Source organism: Hoplias malabaricus, chromosome 18 (genome assembly GCF_029633855.1).
Source record: "Hoplias malabaricus isolate fHopMal1 chromosome 18, fHopMal1.hap1, whole genome shotgun sequence".
Classification (NCBI taxonomy): domain Eukaryota; kingdom Metazoa; phylum Chordata; class Actinopteri; order Characiformes; family Erythrinidae; genus Hoplias; species Hoplias malabaricus.
Genome location: NC_089817.1, coordinates 14,702,841 through 14,722,426, shown reverse-complemented (window position 1 = coordinate 14,722,426; position 19,586 = coordinate 14,702,841). Strand labels below are relative to the sequence as shown.

The 19,586-nt window shown below is 39.4% G+C and overlaps 1 protein-coding gene across 1 annotated transcript in view; it reads left to right on the top strand.

Annotated features, from left to right (window-relative positions):
* Positions 1-11,810: 11,810 nt before the first annotated feature.
* Positions 11,811-19,586, top strand: part of cblb (Cbl proto-oncogene B, E3 ubiquitin protein ligase) — an 83,327-nt gene continuing 75,551 nt past the window's right edge. Inside the window, exons 1-3 of the mRNA XM_066650509.1 lie at positions 11,811-12,086; positions 12,756-12,933; positions 13,941-14,191. Of these exons, the coding sequence (XP_066506606.1) occupies positions 12,766-12,933; positions 13,941-14,191 (419 nt within the window). The 5' untranslated portion in view covers positions 11,811-12,086; positions 12,756-12,765. The remainder of the gene's footprint in view (positions 12,087-12,755; positions 12,934-13,940; positions 14,192-19,586) is intronic.

Below are 19,586 nucleotides of genomic sequence, written 5' to 3'. Positions count from 1 at the left end.
GGACCTCAGCATCTTTAGGAGTCAGCACAGGGTGAAGTCAAGTCAAAATCACACAGATAGAAATATGCTGAATTACTCAATATTTGTGAGGATTTTTACTTTTAATTGTTACACCTCTACCCAGCCAAGGAAAGAAAAACTACCTATGAACACCATTGATTTGAGAAGAAACTGTAGTTCACAACCTTTTGCCAATAGAGTGTAGGCCTTCTGCTTTTGTCCTCATGTTGATAAATGTACTTTTCCTGTTCTTGTATATAAGGAAGAGCTGAAACGGCTAAATGTATATAAAAAGAAATAATAGAAAAAGGAAGGAAATTAGAATGTGGGCATCTTTTAAAGACTGAGGTTAGAGGCTGAAACTTCAACACGAATAAAATCCAAAAATGGGAAGCAGTTGAACTGTGACATCTTTAATATGTGCTGCATCGTCAGAACTTCACATCAACATTTAACATGACTTTTAATGTCAGATCACTCTCTGAGATCTATGTTAGCTTTATGTGGTGTGAGTTTTATACTATATGGCCGCCTCTGCTTTTGACAGAATACTGATTCACTGCAAATATTTTCTCTGTAACTTACACATAATTGCTTTAAAGACACTGAGTGAAGATGATGATGGTTGGAGTTAAGCCCTGGAACATAATCTTGCAAAGAAGTGATAGCACTTGGTTTATAATATGTGTGTGTGTGTGTGTGTGTGCGTGTGTGTGTGTGTGTGTGTGTGTGGGAGCGTGTATGTAAACTTGCCCCTAAAACCAGCTGCAGCACAGATTAAATGTTGTGGAGTTTTCTGCTTGACCGGATTGTTTCTCGTCTTCTGCAGTTTCCTCTCTGACAACTCTGAGGCCTTATCAGAGCAGCACATGCTTTCATAACTCTTTATATAGCCCCGTTGCCATGGCCGTCACTCTGGTTACGCGATGGAGGGAGGCAGGGTGAGCAAGGGCCATGCAACAGAGAGAGAGAGGGAGAGAGAGAGAGAGAGAGAGAGAGAGAGATAAGTGCACAAAGCTGTAATCAAACTCAGGGCCTCTGCATTACACACCATATCCATTACCATGCAGGCGACTAAATGAAGTGTATTAATAAGTAGTTTTTCCCCATGTGCTGAAGTATCTATATTTAATATTAGAACATAGCTAATAGCTTATTTGACTGCAGCAACAAAAACATTTCTGAGGTCAGCTACTGATGTTAAACTTAGCCCAGAATATTGGCTAGAACTCTGTAAGTATGCAGCCCAAACCTTAAGATTGGCCTTAATCATGGTGACCTTAACATGGGCATTGAATTGGAGTTCCAACCATCCTTTGGGATTATAATGTTTGTGATCCAGAACTAATCATCTGATATCAGTACTTGACATCACTAATCAAATCGTCACAGAAATGTTCTGACATATAGTGTAAAGTCTTCTCAGGGTGTAAAGACAGTTACTGCAGCAAAGGTAAAATAATAAAAGGCAAAATATCAATGCTGTACCTTTAAGGAGAAATATTGGATGACATGGTCTCCTAAAAACATTTGACCATTTGTATAATTTCATGGTGAACTTACTCTAAGACAAAAGTTGCAGGCCAAAATTCTCCAGTGTCTCAGATTTGTTCCTGAGGCCAGGGTTTGGACCCTTCTTTTAAGGGGAAGTAATTTTTACCCTGAATGCAGACTGTAGCCTCAGGAAACTCTATTGTCATTTCAGATAGAGCAGGGTAATGGCCGGCTCCCTCTCAGGCCTGTAGGCTGTATGGCCGGATATTTGTGTTTGTTTGCTGGGCCTGTGTTTATTCTACTGTACCCGCACATGGATGCCTGCCATAGCGTGGGAGCTTCTGGGACTAGAGTAAAGTCTGAGATGAACAGGCAGAAAGAACTGATTCCATTTACACTCTCATTTAAAATTTTACAGGCCATTTTCAGGTCAAAGTTTTTGAAGTTTATAATTCTGATTGGTGAGGCATTGCTTCTAGATTTCAAGGTGGGCAGGTATAAGTCCAAAAATTTAAGGTGCACACATTGTGGACAAGTTGTGCATGCATTGCTTTTATAACATCCCCAGTAATACATGAAAAGCTACCACACTCACTATTAAACATCAAAACCAATCCTTTTGGAATAAGTTGAAATGATGGGTCATCAGTGCCCTTGTAGCTGAAAGCAGTCAAAATCTCACAGAAGAGTTCCACTTATATATAGTCTAAAGTCTTTCTGGAAGAGCAAAGCCTGTTTCTGCACCAAAGTGGGATAAATTCTGCATTTCAGAAGACTGGTGAATCTGCAAGTTCTGGCCATATGGGCTACTGAATAAAATGTATGTACCAAGTTTCAGACCACACATTTGGCTGCATTTCTTAATAATATATGCAGACTAGGTCTAAGGTGTCCAATATTTCCAAATGCATATTACTAGAAGTGCTGGTACAATCTCATCATCATCATCATTTTCTTTTCTGCTTCTCCATTTCAGGGTCGCGGTCTGGTACAATCTGCCTTCTTATTAATGTAGGTCCAGTTTAGTAAGTTTAATGATTAAAAAACTTCTACAATTTATGCAAAGATGTGGTGTTTTCATGAACTATATTAGTTTTGCAGTAGTTCCTACAGGAAATAGGTTTAAGCTCTCAAGCTACATCAGAGGTGGATCCTTGGGAGCTAACTGCTTCTGTTAGAAGCTATCTGCTAGTTTAAGTAGCTCCATTTTTCCTCTAGCTTTTCCACGATTTACTGAATTTATATCAACTGCAGCATGGTGAACGTAGACCCCTGGAGACACAAGTTTAAAAAGAAAAAAAAAGTACTGAGGCTCATGAACACTTCAGTTTATAGTCACTAATATTCAGATTGTAAAAAAAAAAGTCAGAAAACCGGCAACATTTCTTTGGGGTTTTCATCAGATTTTGACCACTTAATTTCAGTACATCTAAATGGTTTCTTGTACAAATTTGAAGGGTTTTCTGTAACAATAAATGATGAAACTGCCTCTGGTTTATTCACTGCCTGAACAGGAAGCCTCCAGATTTGGGTATGACATTTCAGGAGGAAAATGGAAAAAAGGCCTGGATTGTTTAGACTGGCTGTCTTTATCATTGTAAATTAGTAATCTCATGTCATGTTTGATGTATATATTGTCTCTGACAGAACATCCATCTATTCATTATCTGTAACCGCTTATCCAATTCAGGGTCATGGTGGGTCCAGGGCCTACACAGAATCACTGGGCGCAAGGCAGGAACACGCCCTGTAGAGGGTGCCAGTCCTTCACAGTGCGACAAACACTCACACATTCACACCTACGGACACATTTGTGTAGCCAATCCACCTACCAACGTGTGTTTTTGGACCGGGGAAGGAAACCGGTGCACCCTGAGGAAACCCACGCAGACACAGGGAGAACACTCTGACAGAACATTGTATCTCCCAAACAGTAACTTTCCAGGAGAAGGAAAAATGATTAAAAGCATGGATAAGTTTTGAATTATTTCAACAGGTCTCTTCATTATTACGTTTTTACTCAATGTAAAGGCCAGCTGGTATTTGTGCATTCTGTATATTATTTAATATATTATCCCTTGACACCCTCCCCCATAAGCAAACTGTTCTTTAAGATTTGAAATCGCTCTTACATAAGCATGTTCAATATGAAGTAGTGTATAAGGAAACTGCTGACCTGCTGCTGGTATGTTTCTCTGTATTACCAGAAAGCACACATTTCTTGAATCATCACAAACATTGAGCTTGGTAACCAGAAAACCCACACGGCAGTTTTGATGACAACAACTTGAGTTTAGTTCATGTAGTCAGGGTTTCAACAGCTGTGAACTTCAGAAGAGCTGCTGTTTGCTCTGGAGGAACTCTCTCTTCATTATTTGCGTACTCTGTGATTGGAGTGTCTCCCAAATACAGCCAAATAACCACAAATGCTTTAAAAGCTCCATTCTCTGTGTTAAACACCCAGGATTAGTCACTGCTGCTACACATGACTCATAGCCATGCCAGTGAAACTGATCATCACAGTTCAGTAGGGAGTCAAGGCCTCTACTCCACTATGCAAAGCAGAGACGGGAAAGACAGTTTATAATTTGTTACATTGCAGCGCGTCACTCTCCACTGATCTCAGATGGTTTTGAATACTGTGGCTCTGTGTAGTCTATGCTTGTTTGTGTAAGAACTGTGAAACGATGTGGTTTGCTCTTTCAGCACCAGCAGCTGCTTCACAAATTTACCGTAATTCAGTAGGTATTAGGTTCTGTGTACAATTGACATTAAAGGAGCAATAATTTATATTTTCCACCAAATATGAATTGATCCTTTCATTCATTTTTTGTAACTACTCCATCCTATTCAGCATCATGGTGGGTCCAGAACCTACCTGGAATCAATGGGTGTACCATGCACAAGATGCCAGTCTACCAAATGGTGTCATTCACCTACAGACACTTCTGAAAAGCCAATCCATCCACCAACATGTGTTTTTGATTTTGTGAGGAAACCAGAACAGACTCCAATAAACCAGAAAACACACCAAGCACCTCATAGACTGTGACCTTAGATGGGGATTGGACTCACAGCCCAAGAACCCTGGAGCTGTTCTGCACCAGTGCTACCGCAAACAAAATGTAGCAGACAATAATGGCAGTCATTATTTATTTCTAAATGTATTTTAAAGTGTATCAAATTGCTTGGTAATCACTGAATGACCTAGTTTGTGCTCCATGGAGTGGGTTGTACACATGGGGTTAGCAATGTTTAAAACATGTTTTAATACAGAATATCCAGGCCACTAGGTTTCAAGAACAATAGTGGACAACGAGATTGGAACACCAGGCTGTGAATGTGAATAAGCTACAGTATACAATATGTACATGCATCAAAGGGTGGTCAAAAGGTTTTTACATGCACAAACACATACCCAGCTCTGATCAGAACGTGTATGTACCCTGATATAACCACAATGTACTCAACTCCACCAATGTCAGGAGTTAGATCAGAATATAATTTGATCACTAATGCAGTTACACTTGTCCATTGAATACATATACATAACAGAGCCTCAACAGTCTCTCCTGGAAAAGCCTAGTGAAAAGCACGGCCAGTGGACTCTCTCTGCTTCTTGTTTTGACATTTATCTCTCAGAGTCTCTCTTGCTGAATCATTACAACAAGTTTAACCCCTAGGGTCAAGAAAAAGGAAGGGAAGTCACATGCTGAAGAAGATATATAGTCTGCTGATTATCTGGGGTTCCATAAAGCAACTCAGCAATTTTGCATGGACCTCGATCAACTCTATCTGACTTCTGTCTTCTGATTCTTTTTGGCCTTTAAGATTTACTTTCATGATGTAGGCCTTACACTACAGGGTGAGTCAAAAGTTGCAGAACCCCCTTTTATGTCTTTGAAATTCTACATGACCACCTTCCCATTGGAAAAAGTGCCATTGATCCTATCGGTTGTTGACAGGTGACGTCACATGAATGTGAATTTTTTTGTAGCCGCCATTTTGGCCAACTGTAGTCAAGGCAGTACTAAAACTATGAAAATCGGGGCCTTTTCTGTTCACTTATTTCCTTTTTAACAGTGAAAAATACGATCGCTTTGTGTGCAAGATTGCAGTTTTTGAAAATTATGACGAAAAGATAAAAGGCATTACCACTCGGGAAGATTCTAAATCTTTTAAAATCCTTTGTTTTCTGCTTCATAATTAAGACTGTATAGAGCTAACAGATTAAATTATACCATAAACAATCTGGAATATTTTCTGGTTTGCTTCACTCTGTCAAATGTTGAGTTGTTTCATTGACGGAACAACATTGTTTTTACATATATATTTAGGTGAACGGTGGCTCTAGTTAAGACTATGTCAGGCTCTAATAATATACAGTATAACATGATTTCACCGTTGTCATTACCACAGCCTAAATTGGTAGTGTATTCATAAGGTTTTGCTTTGATGCAGATGCAAATTTATCCACAGAGGGACAGTGCGAATGCACAAGAACAACAGTGAAGAGTAAGCAGTATAGTACCACAATATCAAGTTAATACTCTTTTATGAAATGAACACCAACAACTCTCATTCAAGGGAAGTCATTTATTTTCAGGTTTTCCCTTAAATAGACAGTTGTGTATGGATTACCCTTGCCCACACTCAACACAGTGGATTAATCAGATAAACAGAGAAGGCCATGCTCAGCTGCATGATCACACATAGAGATGGAGGGTGTGAGTCACTGGCTAAGAAGTCTTCTGCAAAACCATGTAAACATATGGTCAAATACAGCAGGGTTAAATAGTGTGAGAACCCTTATCTTATTACACAGGAAGTAACAACATCTAATCTATATGCTAATAAAACACTTGCACATATGATCTGTTTGTCACACATCTTAGAACTTACCATACCAAAATAATTTTTTGAAGGGTGTGCACAGATATCGCAATATGTGAGAAAACAATTGAATACAAATTAATTTAACATCTTAAAGTTTTCAAATGAAGACAAACAATTTTTACATTTCATCGTAATTTTATGTATCAAGATTTACTTTTAAATCGCTTGGAATGTTTTTATTGGTCCATTCATCATATCACATCAGTGTTGACACAGTGTAGGTGGCACCTGAACATAGATTTAGACCAGCTCTGGGAAACCACTGCATTTCAGAAAAATGTTCTTTTCAAAATGTGAACTAATGCAAAAATCTCTCTGTAGTTTCTGTTCTATACTCCATCAGCTCTGACAGTAATGTGTGATTTCAATATAGATACTCATGTCAGAGTATATCCCATCCCCCAAATGAGTAAGTTCATGAAAATATCCAAAACACAGACTTTTTCTAAATATTGCTTTAAAGCAGTATGGAATTAAATTAATTCCTGTAGTTCCATAGGTTGTGGTGATATTAAAGAATATAGTTGTTTAAAAAATATGAAGGAAGAAATCTGATATTGCGAAAAGTTTGAAGGCAGCATATCCCAGAAAAATACAAAACATATATGCACACATGACACCTTAGGAAGCACTTACGCACTCCATGAATATATTGTACCACTCCGTACAAACATTCATTCATTATCTGTTAGCGCTTATCAGGGTCGCGGTGGGTCCAGAGCCTACCTGGAATCATTGGGCGCAAGGCGGGAATACACCCTGGAGGGGGCGCCAGTTCTTCACACACACACACACTTTTGAGTCGCCAATCCACCTGCATCGTGTGTTTTTGGACTGTGGGAGGAAACCGGAGCACCCGGAGGCAACCCACTCGGACACGGGGAGAACACACCAGCTCCTCACAGACAGTCACCCGGAGTGGGAATTGAACCCACAACCTACAGGCCCCTGGAGCTGTGTGACACTACCTGCTGCGCCACCGTGCCGCCCTCTCGTACAAACAAAGGGACCCTATTAAATTATAAAGTAAAGCAAGAATGGTATAAATTGTTAGTGTACCACAAAACAAATTAAGCATTTCTATAGGTTTATTAATCAAATCTCAATGTTAATGACAGCTGGCATTTTTCAAGTTATCTACAAACAAGACCTGCTTTGTTCTAACACAGAAAATATACTGACAATATATACATTGTATCTACATTCATTGTCCATTTTTTCAGCTCCACTGATCATACTTTGCAGTTCCACATTACATACAGTGGTTCACCTGTTTCCTTGAAAATTTTCATATCCCCTTTTCACCCTGCTCTTCAAAGGTCAGGACCCCCCCACAGGGTGTAGATGCAAGGTAGGAGTTCCTAATCCGGTTATCTTTCAGTGTGTCATTTAGAGAAAGTACACTGGAATGTACAATTTATTTTTTCTTGTGGTTAGGATTTCATTTCCTTTTCTCTTTTCCTTGTTGCTAAGGCAAAGAAATTTTGTTGCTTGTTGACTAGAGGAAGATCCAAAATGGCATCAGTTCCACTGTGCAAGAGGAAAGAAGTGACTCATCCAAATCAGAGCTGTCTTAAGGACAGTCGTCACTTGTTTGGATCAAAACAAAATAAGTCAGTGGCACATCTGCTTAATTTCCAGCCTTTGTGTTTTTTTCTCAAATTCGATGGGGATTGACTGTGAGATTTTGAGGCCTGAGGACATTGGACGTTGACTGAAAGTTTATTTAGTTCTGATCTCAGCTGATCTCTGCAGTCCCAGAGGAAAGTTCCTTAAAAGTTGCTCAATGATAGCTCAGAAAAACGTAATGACAATTCTTCATAATGTCTCTGAAATTTCTCCTATTTCTCTTTGGAGCTCAACATTCGTCTCCTTTAGAGTTATAACATTCATTTAAAAAAGAGACATGACATCCTTTAGGCTCAGATAAAAATAGTGATAGATAATAGCTCACAGCATCAGAATGGAGCAGGCTTTTCCATCTAGAATGAGAAATGACAGATTTCCTGTCTTTAGCTCTGCTGCAGATAAACATGAGTGTTATTACCTCAGCAAATCTGAGCACATATAGAAGATAAAACTATTGAGATATTAAACAGATCACTTTCTTGTTTCTTCTTTCCTATGGGTTGACTTCAGAGTCAGAGGAGATATTTGAAATGTGAGCTTGGCCTGTGTATTCTCGCTGTAACCGGCATGATGCTAGCAGTGGGAACACAGCCCCGCAGGACATGAACGGCAGGTCATCCGATATGGCGTCTCTCTTATTAAAGCGACTCGCCGTCCTCACACTCGCCAGCGCCAACAGATCCCTGCGCTCCAGGGCCTCGTGTGCATGTCTATTATCAAAGTAAGAATAGAGGGAGAGAGAGAGAATGAAAGAGGGAGAGGGTGTGAGCCATGGCTTATTTCGGCTGCATTGTTATGGACAAGGTCTACATATTGAGCTGCATTGACATACATGCTCTTGTAAGAAATACTAGGCAAGGGAGAAAAATGTACAATCTTATGTAAACTACATTTACAAATGCTTATACACACCCCTTTTAATTCATGAAATATGCAACAGCAAAGCATATACACAGTCCAGTTTTAATGTTATGACCACCTCGTTGTTTCTGCACTCATTGCCCATTGTCTCAGCTCCACTGACCACACAGGAGCACTTTATAGTTCTACAATTACAGACTGTAGTCCATCTGTTACCCTGCATACTTTCTTATCCCCAATTCCAACATCTTTGCTGTGTTTGATCCATTCGTACCAGCACTGCAAACCAACACACCACTGCGGCGTCAGTGTCACTGCAGTGTTCAGAATGATCCACCACCCAAATCATACCTGCTATTTGGGGGTCCTGCGGGGGTCCTGAACACTGACAATCAGGGTGAAAGGCAGCTTAGAATGTTTTCAGAGCAACAGATGGACTACGGGCTGTAATTGTAAAAGTACAAAATGCTCCTGTATGATCAGTGGAGCTGGGAGAATGAACAATGTTTGTAGACACAAGGAGGTGGTCATAATATTATGGACTGTGTATACTCCCTATAGAAAAGCATGACATATATTACAATGGTCTAGAATGGCTGCACCAGATGTCACCATGCCCAATGCAAAGCACATGCTAAAGCCCCTCAATACTGGGCTCTGGAGTAGTGGAACTACATTAAATGGTATTTGTGATCCGAAACAATTTGCCAAACATAAGAAACTCACTTAGGTTCTCAGGAATGTTTCACTGTCTACAGGGTGAGTCAAATGATGCAAGACACCCTTTTATCTATAATACCCCAGCAACTAATGGGTGAGGAGGCCTATATTTTAGGCTATGTCCAGAACATGGCCGCCATCTTGAAAGCCGCCATATCAGTTTTTGACATGTGATTTTCACCCGCGACTTCACCAATGCTCCATTATGGCAGTACAGTCACAATGAAAACAGTGAAGAACATACATTATTTTTATACTGGGGCAGCAGTGACAGCACTAAAACAATGAGCAAAGTGAGAGGATTCCACACCAAGACAAACTCAACAGTGAGACCAGGGGCTGTTACTTGGATAAAAACTGCTGAACTTGCATTGCTGCCTTCAACCTCATACTTGGATATTACCCACCTTTTTTTTAGGGTATAAGTGTGTTTACCTGCTAAAAGTTCCCAAACTATGAATCCCACTGGTGAATGCCACTGGCCAACTTCAAATTTTAATAGGAATGGGCTCCCCCTCATTAAAAGAGAGGCACTGCAAATCAGTACAAAATTATTCTGACTTTTACGTCTATCCAAATGAAACATCTCTATCCTAATATTAGAGGGCTGTTCCAGGATGACAAAGCATCTGTGCCCAAATTAATAGTACTCAGTGAATGGTTTGATGAGTCTGAAAAATATAAACAGTTACCAGATCTCAACCCATTTGAAAAGTGTGGCTAAGCAATCTTCCCCACCATCATCAACCACAAACAGGGGAGAAATTCATTTATTAATCATTGTAAGTTTAGAAGTATGTTAATGTATTCCTTTTAACCAAAAGCTCTGTGGTTCAAGCCCATCCAGTGTCGTAATTTTGGGAAAGCTGTGGCCCAAAGATTAAAGGAGCAGGCTGGAAGCTGTAAGGTCTCTGTCCAGTCCCTTGGATTGGCAAGTCAAAATAGGGGCAGAGAAGAAGCACATTCTCCTCCCTCAAAATGCATTGCTGAAGTACTCTTGAGGAGCACCTAATCCAAACCTGCTCCCTGGGTGCTTTTTTCTGGCTGTAATATGTGTGCTCAGTTCCCTGTAGTATGTGTGAATAACATAACATATTCAACAAAACTGCTCAGCAGTGTGTGTGTGTGTGTGTGTGTGTGTGTGAGAGAGAGAGAATAATAATAATTAGTTCAACTTATATAGCGCCTTTCACAAACCCAAGGATGCTTTACAATCATAGGTGGAAATGAATGTGTTAGAGGCAGGGTGTTTTTTCCCCCAGGGATATTAATACAATATCACTTCTTCAAATTTATTTATGTAATTATTTAATCTTTTTAACATTATTTTTAAATTATTGTATTCAAATGAGTATGTTTATGTGAATACGTAACAAAGCACCCATTTATTACTATTTATTTCTAGGTTGAAAATATAAACTGTCATAACCATATATATATTTGATAAATCCACTAAACACAATTTAATGATAATTAAATGTGCAAATATGTTACTTGTAGAGGATGTTTATTAATTTTTGCCAAAAGTTTTAGCATTGCTGTTCAAGAATTACATACATATTTACAGAGAATTTATTTAACATGATTAACATATTTCTTTAATAAATGATCCTTTAAACAATACGTGTAAACAAGAAAATAACATTGTGTATTTTATATATATATAATATATATATATATATATATATATATTTTTTTTTTTAAATGTGAACAAGATGTATAATAATTTTAATGGCTGCCTAAGACATGAGGACAGAGCTCCAGCAGTAGCCTCAGCATTTCCACTGACTGGAATTTTAAATGATGAAAAGGAAATTAAACACAACGTAAACACAACGCATTGTGATGAAATAAGCGTGATGATTAGTTTCACTCTTTTTATGTGTGTGACTCGGGTGGTCTTCTATTCACCCACGAGGCTCTAAGTCATTAGTTTCCATTGGACATGGAAGATTTGTCATAATTTGATCAAGGTGTTTTGCATATGTTAATAAGGGGCGGGCGCCAAATCGCGTCGCACAATTCCATTCGAGACTCTCCGAGTATTAGGTATGCAAAACAGTGCTCAGTTGTGATTGGTGAAGAGGAGACCCTGTATTTGCATAGTCCCGCCTCTGTCGCGACTTGCCAGTCTTTTAGGCTCCGCCTCTCGGTGACGCCGGAGCGGGACGCAGCCCGAGCGAATCCGCTGTGTTTAAAAGAAACTGATTTAGAAACGAGCTGCGCCCGACAATACAACATCACGCACAAAACCGGGATTTAATTCTCTTTTTAAAACGATTTGGGAAACGATACCCGAGGAATGTACTCCATAGACAGGTCGGCGTGAGTAGATATGTAGTGGAGGTGGTAGTTTCGCCTGTATTTGCGCTGTTTTTCTTCGCTTTTGTTGCGTTTTGATTCTATTGGTGGGAACCTCCTTGCTGCAACTTGGGAACTCTCCGCGGACATTCCCCTCTCTTTGGCAGCTCCTCTGTTTTGCCGCAGTAAGTGTGGAAATACAGAAATATACAGAAAATTGTACACGGACTGAACCGTTGAGAGCTTTAATCGTCAGACGAGTGTGTCTGCTGAGTCTTCACAGCTGTTGAAAGCTGCGTTGTTGTTTTGGTTTGTGCTCGCTGAGACTGCTTTTCCAAATGTTTTCTAAAATGCAGCCCGCACTGAAACTGCTTCTCATTAAATTAAGTTTTTCCCAGAACGCATTACAGATCACTTCCAAGAATTTCCTTATTTTTCCATGCTTTACATAGTTGGAAGTGGGCATTACAATGTTTATATACTACACTCTATACTATATTCATTTATTAAAAGAATGAAAAACGTGCCATGTGCTATATTTCCAACTGCTCTTCATATCCAAAAGTTATGCAGCGCTTTTGCTGATGTTGTTGCTATAGACTAACTCCAAAAGAACGAAATGTCCACTAGAGTCATTTTGGTTCATAAGACAGACCAGCTGCTGTTAAAAGTCACAGACTCCTTTTAAATACTTTAGCGAGAGTTTGTGAAGTTAGTAAAGTTATGCACCACTGGTGTAAAGTAGTCAACTAAAGTGTTTATATAATGTTTCTCAGAAGTGTCCCTATGTAGTGTACCCGTGTTTACTTAGACACGAGCACGCCAAAGACGGAGCTTTACTGTGTTGTCCACAGTGCGGAGGAAATGGCCACCGCTCTCAGTGGCCGCAGTGTGGGTGGACGGGCGCCGAACCCGCGGAAAGGCCGCATCCTCGGTCTCATAGACGCCATTCAGGACGTGGTGGGCCCGCCGAAACAAGCCGCTGCGGACCGCAGGACGGTGGAGAAAACATGGAAACTCATGGACAAAGTGGTAAGAGAGAGACGCACTCACGCCTTGTGTTTACACTTCAGATGGTTCAGTTGGATTCGGTACAGCGAACCGACTCTGTCGGACCATCAGTTCGAATGATTCACAAGTCCAGTCAACTGCTTAAAGACCCCGAGTGAAAATTGTACCTTGTTAACATGTCTGTGGTTTTTCTACTAGAAGAGTCGAGTGAAATAAGCTTGGACTCTGAGCTGCTTTGAAACTGCAGCGTTCCAAAAACATCTCACACAGGCAAATTCAATCAGTTAGGGTCTCCTGCGTCATAAATCTAAGGAACAAAACCTGTTTGAGATGCAGAGAGGTGTGTGGAGATAGAGGTGGACTTATGTTTTCATGGATACGTGTCTACTTTTTGAAGATGATGGTGTAGAGGTATATCTATATGACTTCTAATTTGAAATAATGTCTAAATATATCATTTAGATGAAGATAGATGAGTTTTTTTATGTGTGCTGATAGACAGATACAGTTCATCAAGGTAATTAGAAGCAAATATAACCAATATTTATTTAACCCTTAAGTAAACTGTATGTTGATGCCAGATGCTGGAACAGTTATGGTATATAGAAATGAGTAACTTTTCCACCAGGGAAATACAACATATTTGCCAAAACCACACATTGACTTTTCAAAGTAAAAATAAAAGAAGGATTATCTTAGGAAAATACAGTGACCCTCTGAACATAAGTTTGATAATACCATTCTTCTTATACTGATACTAGCTGGAAGGTGCAATCTCAGGCAGCATAATAGACCTGTGAAAACAGATCTGGGTGAAATTGCAGTATGAGCTTACACAAGAATGTTTGCCAACCTATGACCCATTGTTAGCTCTACAAAAAGCATGAAGCAGTTATTTTAAAATCAAAACACTTTGTCCTTTAAAACCTGCATTTCTCCACCTCTTAGTGCAAGGACATCCTCTGAATGCAGAATATGCACTGTCATGGTCTGTACCAAATGCTTAAAGTCATTGTGTTGTTTTATAGGTAAGGCTATGTCAGAACCCCCGGTTACAGCTGAAAAACAGTCCTCCCTACATTCTGGACATCCTGCCGGACACCTACCAACATCTGAGGATGATCCTGTGCAAATATGAGGAGAACCAGAAACTTGTGCAACTCAGCGAGAATGATTACTTTAAGGTCTACATCGACAGCCTGATGAAAAAATCGAAAAGGGCTATCCGACTTTTTAAAGAAGGCAAGGAGAGGATGTATGAGGAGCAGTCACAGGACAGGTAGGGGGCTCCATTTGTCTGCTGTGCAAACAAGACGTAAAGAATGTGGTTTGCTTTAGTCGGCTTTTTGTCAACACTCACATACAGAGCTGTTTGGTGAAGTTTTTCGATGTTGTGAAAGTGGCTTTCTTTTGTGGAGAATGTGGTGTGTTTTTGTGGCATCTGGTTACTTTGGACACAGTGTTTTTATTCCTTTTTTAGATTTGTTGGTCACATGCTTGTTTTGTGTAAGGTCCTGTAAAAGATGTGCCCATTTTCTCAAATTACAGTTGAAATTCAATCTTTGCATCTAATGTTAACTCTTAATGTTAATATGATTTTCATTTTTATTTTCATGGCTGAACCCAGTATGACCCGTTCTTTAAACAGTGGTCATGGGCAGGGGGCTTTACACATAGAGTCAGGTTTTGTGACTTGTGCTCATTTTGTGGGTTTTTTTGCCTTCTGTTTCATCATAAGCAGTTGTTAATTGACGGGTGTCTGAACCTTACTGGACCAAGGGTCTTACATGTCAAACCTGTGAGACAAACCAGGTTTCTGCTTCATGGTCAGTGTTACAGATGTGTGTGGAACTCTCAGATCAACACGTTTTACTCTGAGATTATTTGCTTGACACTTTTGGATCAATGGCTGTATGTGAACCTCTCTCTGTGTCTTCTGGAAGGCAGCACAGTCGGCAGATCTCAGCTCTGTTCCCCTTGGTCCCTGTATTCAGTAATTTAAGAAGGAAAATCTTAGTCTTCTGGTTTCCTCACAGCCAAATGTAACATTTCCAGAATCAGTTTTAAACTACAGCCTCAAATTTGCAGCCATGCCTGGAACTTGGCCCCTGACGATTTAGGTAAACACTGTGCATTTCGAAAAGGTTTTGTGGCATGCTTTTGCCATTACCAGGAAATAACAGTGTTTTTGGTTATTGGTTTATGTCCCAGTATTTCTCCCTATGGCGTGTGGTGCTGATTATGGATGCGCTCTTGGCAGTGGAGTTTAATTTGAGGGAACTGACAGCACTCCCTCACACTGACCTCAGACTCCCCAGTCTCCGCAGGAGAGAAATAATGGAGAAACCAGGCTTGCAGATGAGGATTCGCCTGTGTCTGTGTGCATTTGTGTATATTTTCAGGATGAAATGCTTGATAAAATGAGAGAAAAAGGAGACAAATGTACCATGTTAAGACTAAAAATGATTTGGGACTAGGGCTGCCCAATGTATAAATGTGAATGTGATTGATGTGCAACATGCAATTCCACATGAATCAATTGAATGAAAAGCGTCATTCTACAACTTCGTTTGCTGTTTGGTGCATGTGATAAACTCTCAAATTTCATATTCCATGACTAATCTAAAAGTGAAGTCTGTCCCTTTTGATTTACCCCAACTTAACCGTTCTTGGGTACGCAATGTATGTTGCGAGTGATGTGCCAAACTAAATCATTCTTGTGTCACAAAATACATTGCAGAAAAATTGCAATGCCAGTTCCTAACAGGATCCTGCACCTGTTCTTGGGACTGCAAAATATTTTGCCATTTTTATTCACGTTGTTCATAGCACACATTTTTCAGTGTTTAGTAGGTCAACTTGCTGCCTTTAAAAAGAGATTCCATTCTGGGACTTTTTTTTAAATAGGAGGAAAAAAAAGAAAAACTTGCAGTGATGGAAAGTTCCTTCTTAAAGGTTGGCTGCAATTTGTGCTTCTCATAATCCAGTTAACTTGACAGGCTCAATGTGCTTAAAAGCTGTCTTGACTGTATACATGCTTGGACTCTGGCTTTGCAGAGGTCTTTCTTGTACATTTGTATGGCCTCGTGTTGTGATGTGGTATAAATCAAACCTGTGTGTTAGTTTGGAGTGATGGAGATGTGAAAACAGTGAGTGAGGGTGCTGAGGGTGTATGGTTGAGTGGGTTTGGGTTTAGAGAGAGGTAGAGGAGAAGGAGTTAGCCTGGGGACTTGGACTGACACGCAGCCATGAAGCCGGAGCCTGTGACACTCCGTGCTTAGAGCAGAGGTTTTGGCTGATGGCTGCCATGTCTTTGTGTCTTAAATCTCGGGGGAGAAGTTCACTGCCCTCCAGGTCTCATTGCACGAGCCACCAAACAAAGGGATCGTTCTCTTTACAGACAAAATGAATGGAGAGTAGGGCATGAGCAATTTATTGATTGGCCATTAATATTATATGATGTTTAGGTACTATGAATTTATCAGCATCACTGAAAACAGAAAGCACTCGTGATTTAGTGGCTTGTTTTATATTTTAGTGAACCTCTGATTTGAAGAAGAGCATTCTGATTTGAAGATATTATTTTTTTTCCCCTCTGTGTAAATGGGTGATGCAGCTAAAAAGAGCCTGTCACAATTCAGTATACACATTGCCCACAATATTCCAGTCTAATTATGCTGCTGAAGTGTTTTTAAATATAAAATAATTCATAGAAATTAACATTTTATATATGTGATGCTGTTAGCCCTTTAATGTTGGCTACAATATGTTTTTATCAGCCTATTTATATATATATATATATATATATATATATATAATTTTTTTTTTAAATATGGTTTAAAAAAAATCCAGTACATTTTAAAAACTGACAGAAGAAAAGGCAGACTTACTGGAGTGTACAACAGCATGCTGAAATGGCTCTCAGTTTGTAGTCTGGTCTCAGCACACTGCACGTGTGCTTTAGTAATTACACTTCACCTCCTGATCCCAGCCATGGGACTCTCTCTGTCTGCTGTAAATATCATCCCTACTGCCAGCTGCCAGGCTCCAGCTTTCTGCTGGCTGGGGATGGGGAAAAACATGCAAGGAAACAAGGAAAGCAGTATAAAACTAAATATTTCTAAGTACTTAAAATCATTAAATCATTGGGCATTAATCATTCATAAACATGAAATCATTAATCATCATAAAATAAATATTTTTAGCATAGATATAGACAGTATTTTTGTCAGGTTTTATGTTTATTTTATAAAAATATATATATTATTACTGACTGTCTTTTCTTGGAAGACCCCATTTATATTTACTTTGTACATGATAATTTTAATAATTAGCTTTTATGTGTGGGTTTTTTTTTAAATTTTTTTATTTGATGCTATTGTTACAATGGTTAGCACAGCCAGAATAAAAGCTGCTCTCTGGTGCTAATTTGCACACACTAAAAAGTCCTTTTGCTGCAAAGGGTGCCTTAATTAATCATACCTACAGCTAATTAAGTTAAAAGAGAAGGTCCTTAGTCCAGGCTAATGCAATTAGCTCTGGATTTGAAATACTCTGATGATAAAAATAATTGCCCCTGTTTATTTATTCATGAAAAACAATTCTGCAACTTTATTGAACTATAACACACAGCAGCAGTCTTTTTGAAATGTGCTGATGGTATCCGTTGTGGTGAAAAAGGAGAGGGTTTTGTTATAGTGGAGGCGTTTCATGTTATATGGCAGTAAGCTGACATTGTCAGTTGGGCTGCATTGAACACTACTGGCTGATTGCTGGCTTTCTCTCCTTGCCTAAGATGGTCTAAATGCATTAGCATCAATTAACCGTGACATTAAGGACTGATCTACCAGCACTCTGCAATATAGATGAATGGAGGAAACGAGTGTATATTGAATGCAGATGCAGGCAAGAAATTCTGAAGAAGTGAAGTAGTACTTTTACCTCTTGTCTCAGTTTATAGTGCATTTTCTGTAGTTCTCCTGGTCCACTCTGAGATCAAGGGTGCGACCAAAGACTCCACAGGAGTCTAGATTCATAATTACTTGCTCATTTTATATTTTATATATTTTAATTCAACATGGATAGACTTACTGAGCACTTACTCTAATCCCATGTCTCCTGCATGCGTCATGTCTTTATTTTTTTGTGATTTATATCTAATCTCATCCTTAAGGTGTAAACATTCAAAAACCTATATTTATGAATGAAACAATTCCAAGTTACTTCCACACAAACCAAGTCACAGTGAAAAATAGCAAACAAATGTAATCAAGAGTAGTCTCTTTTGAGGAGTAACTAGAGCTTACTGCTGAGAAAGGTTGCTGTGGCTTGAGGTGAACTCGGTTGTGAGCTCGTTCAGAAAGACAGAAGGGGGTTATTTTATCATTTGAGCTTACACTGCCAAATAACTGAGGTTTGGCCTTTAAGTAGGCTGGAGATTGCAGAGATGGTCTTTTCAGTCGTCTTGGCGTTCTTGCTTTTCGCTCGCTCTCAGCAGGCCGAGTCTAACCTGTGAAATTGAGCTCTGCATTTACTCTCTCTGCAGATAATGGAAGGACGCGGTGTGTGCTGCGTTCATTCCTCTCTGGCTTCTGTCAGCTTTGTAAGTGGTGTGGGAGGGAGGATTATGCACCCTCAGAGATGGTTTTCTCAGAGCTAATGTACTCTGCCGGCTGTGTGGTGGCAGCCATCGGTTCTCACCCACTTTGCTACAAATTCAGCCACCTTCACTATAAACCATTTTAACTGTGTGGTTTATGAAAGTGTAGTGGTTTCTTGAATGCTTTTGGAGAAGACGCAGGTGCTGTAGAAGCCTCACTTAGATTTTAATACCAATTTGTGAAGCGAACAAGGACAGCAATATTAATTTATATGGAATACAGAATCAGAAAATCCATGGCTCTTAAATGGTTCCTCTCTTCAATGTGTGTTAGAAGGAAAACTTTACGTAATGTATAGTCCTTCAAACTTTTAAAAATCCTCCATTTCACAGTAACCAGAAAAATGTTTTGAGGTCTCGCATTGAACTTTGCAATATTTTATCCTGCGGTTATTTATGGAATATATTTGTATGAGAGTAATAAGTATTATTTATTAAAACCTGAATGTGAGCTGGAGTAAGTCTCTAAAAGATTTTTTATGAATAATTTCCACAGCTGTGCGTTCCCCTGTTGCTCACAAGCAGCTTTGAATATAGTCACAGGGGAAAATATTTTACCATTTATTTCATTACAAAAAAAAGAAGTAGAAATTGACTGCTGCAGCACACTCTCTCAAAAGCTGGGATAGAGGCATGTTTACAAATGAGTACAACACTTTTTCTTTTAATTTTGAATCATTTGGGAACTGAAGATACTAACTGCAGTTTGCAAGTGGACGTTTGCACTTCTTTGCTGTGTACAAGCCTCAAGCTGCCCAACAGTCTGTGGTCACCTTGTTTGATTCTCCTCTTCATAATGCACCATACATTTTCAACAAGAGACAGATGTGGACTGAGGGAGGTCAGTCAAGCACACACTGTATACAAAGCCACCATGTTGTAAGTCATTCAGAATGAGGGCTGGCATTGCAGCCCTTTTCCTGGGAGAAGTATGTTTCTCCAAAATACTAATACATGGCACTTTCGTGTGTGAGTGTGTGAGTTCTTTAGGGAACAATAACAATAGTTACACAGA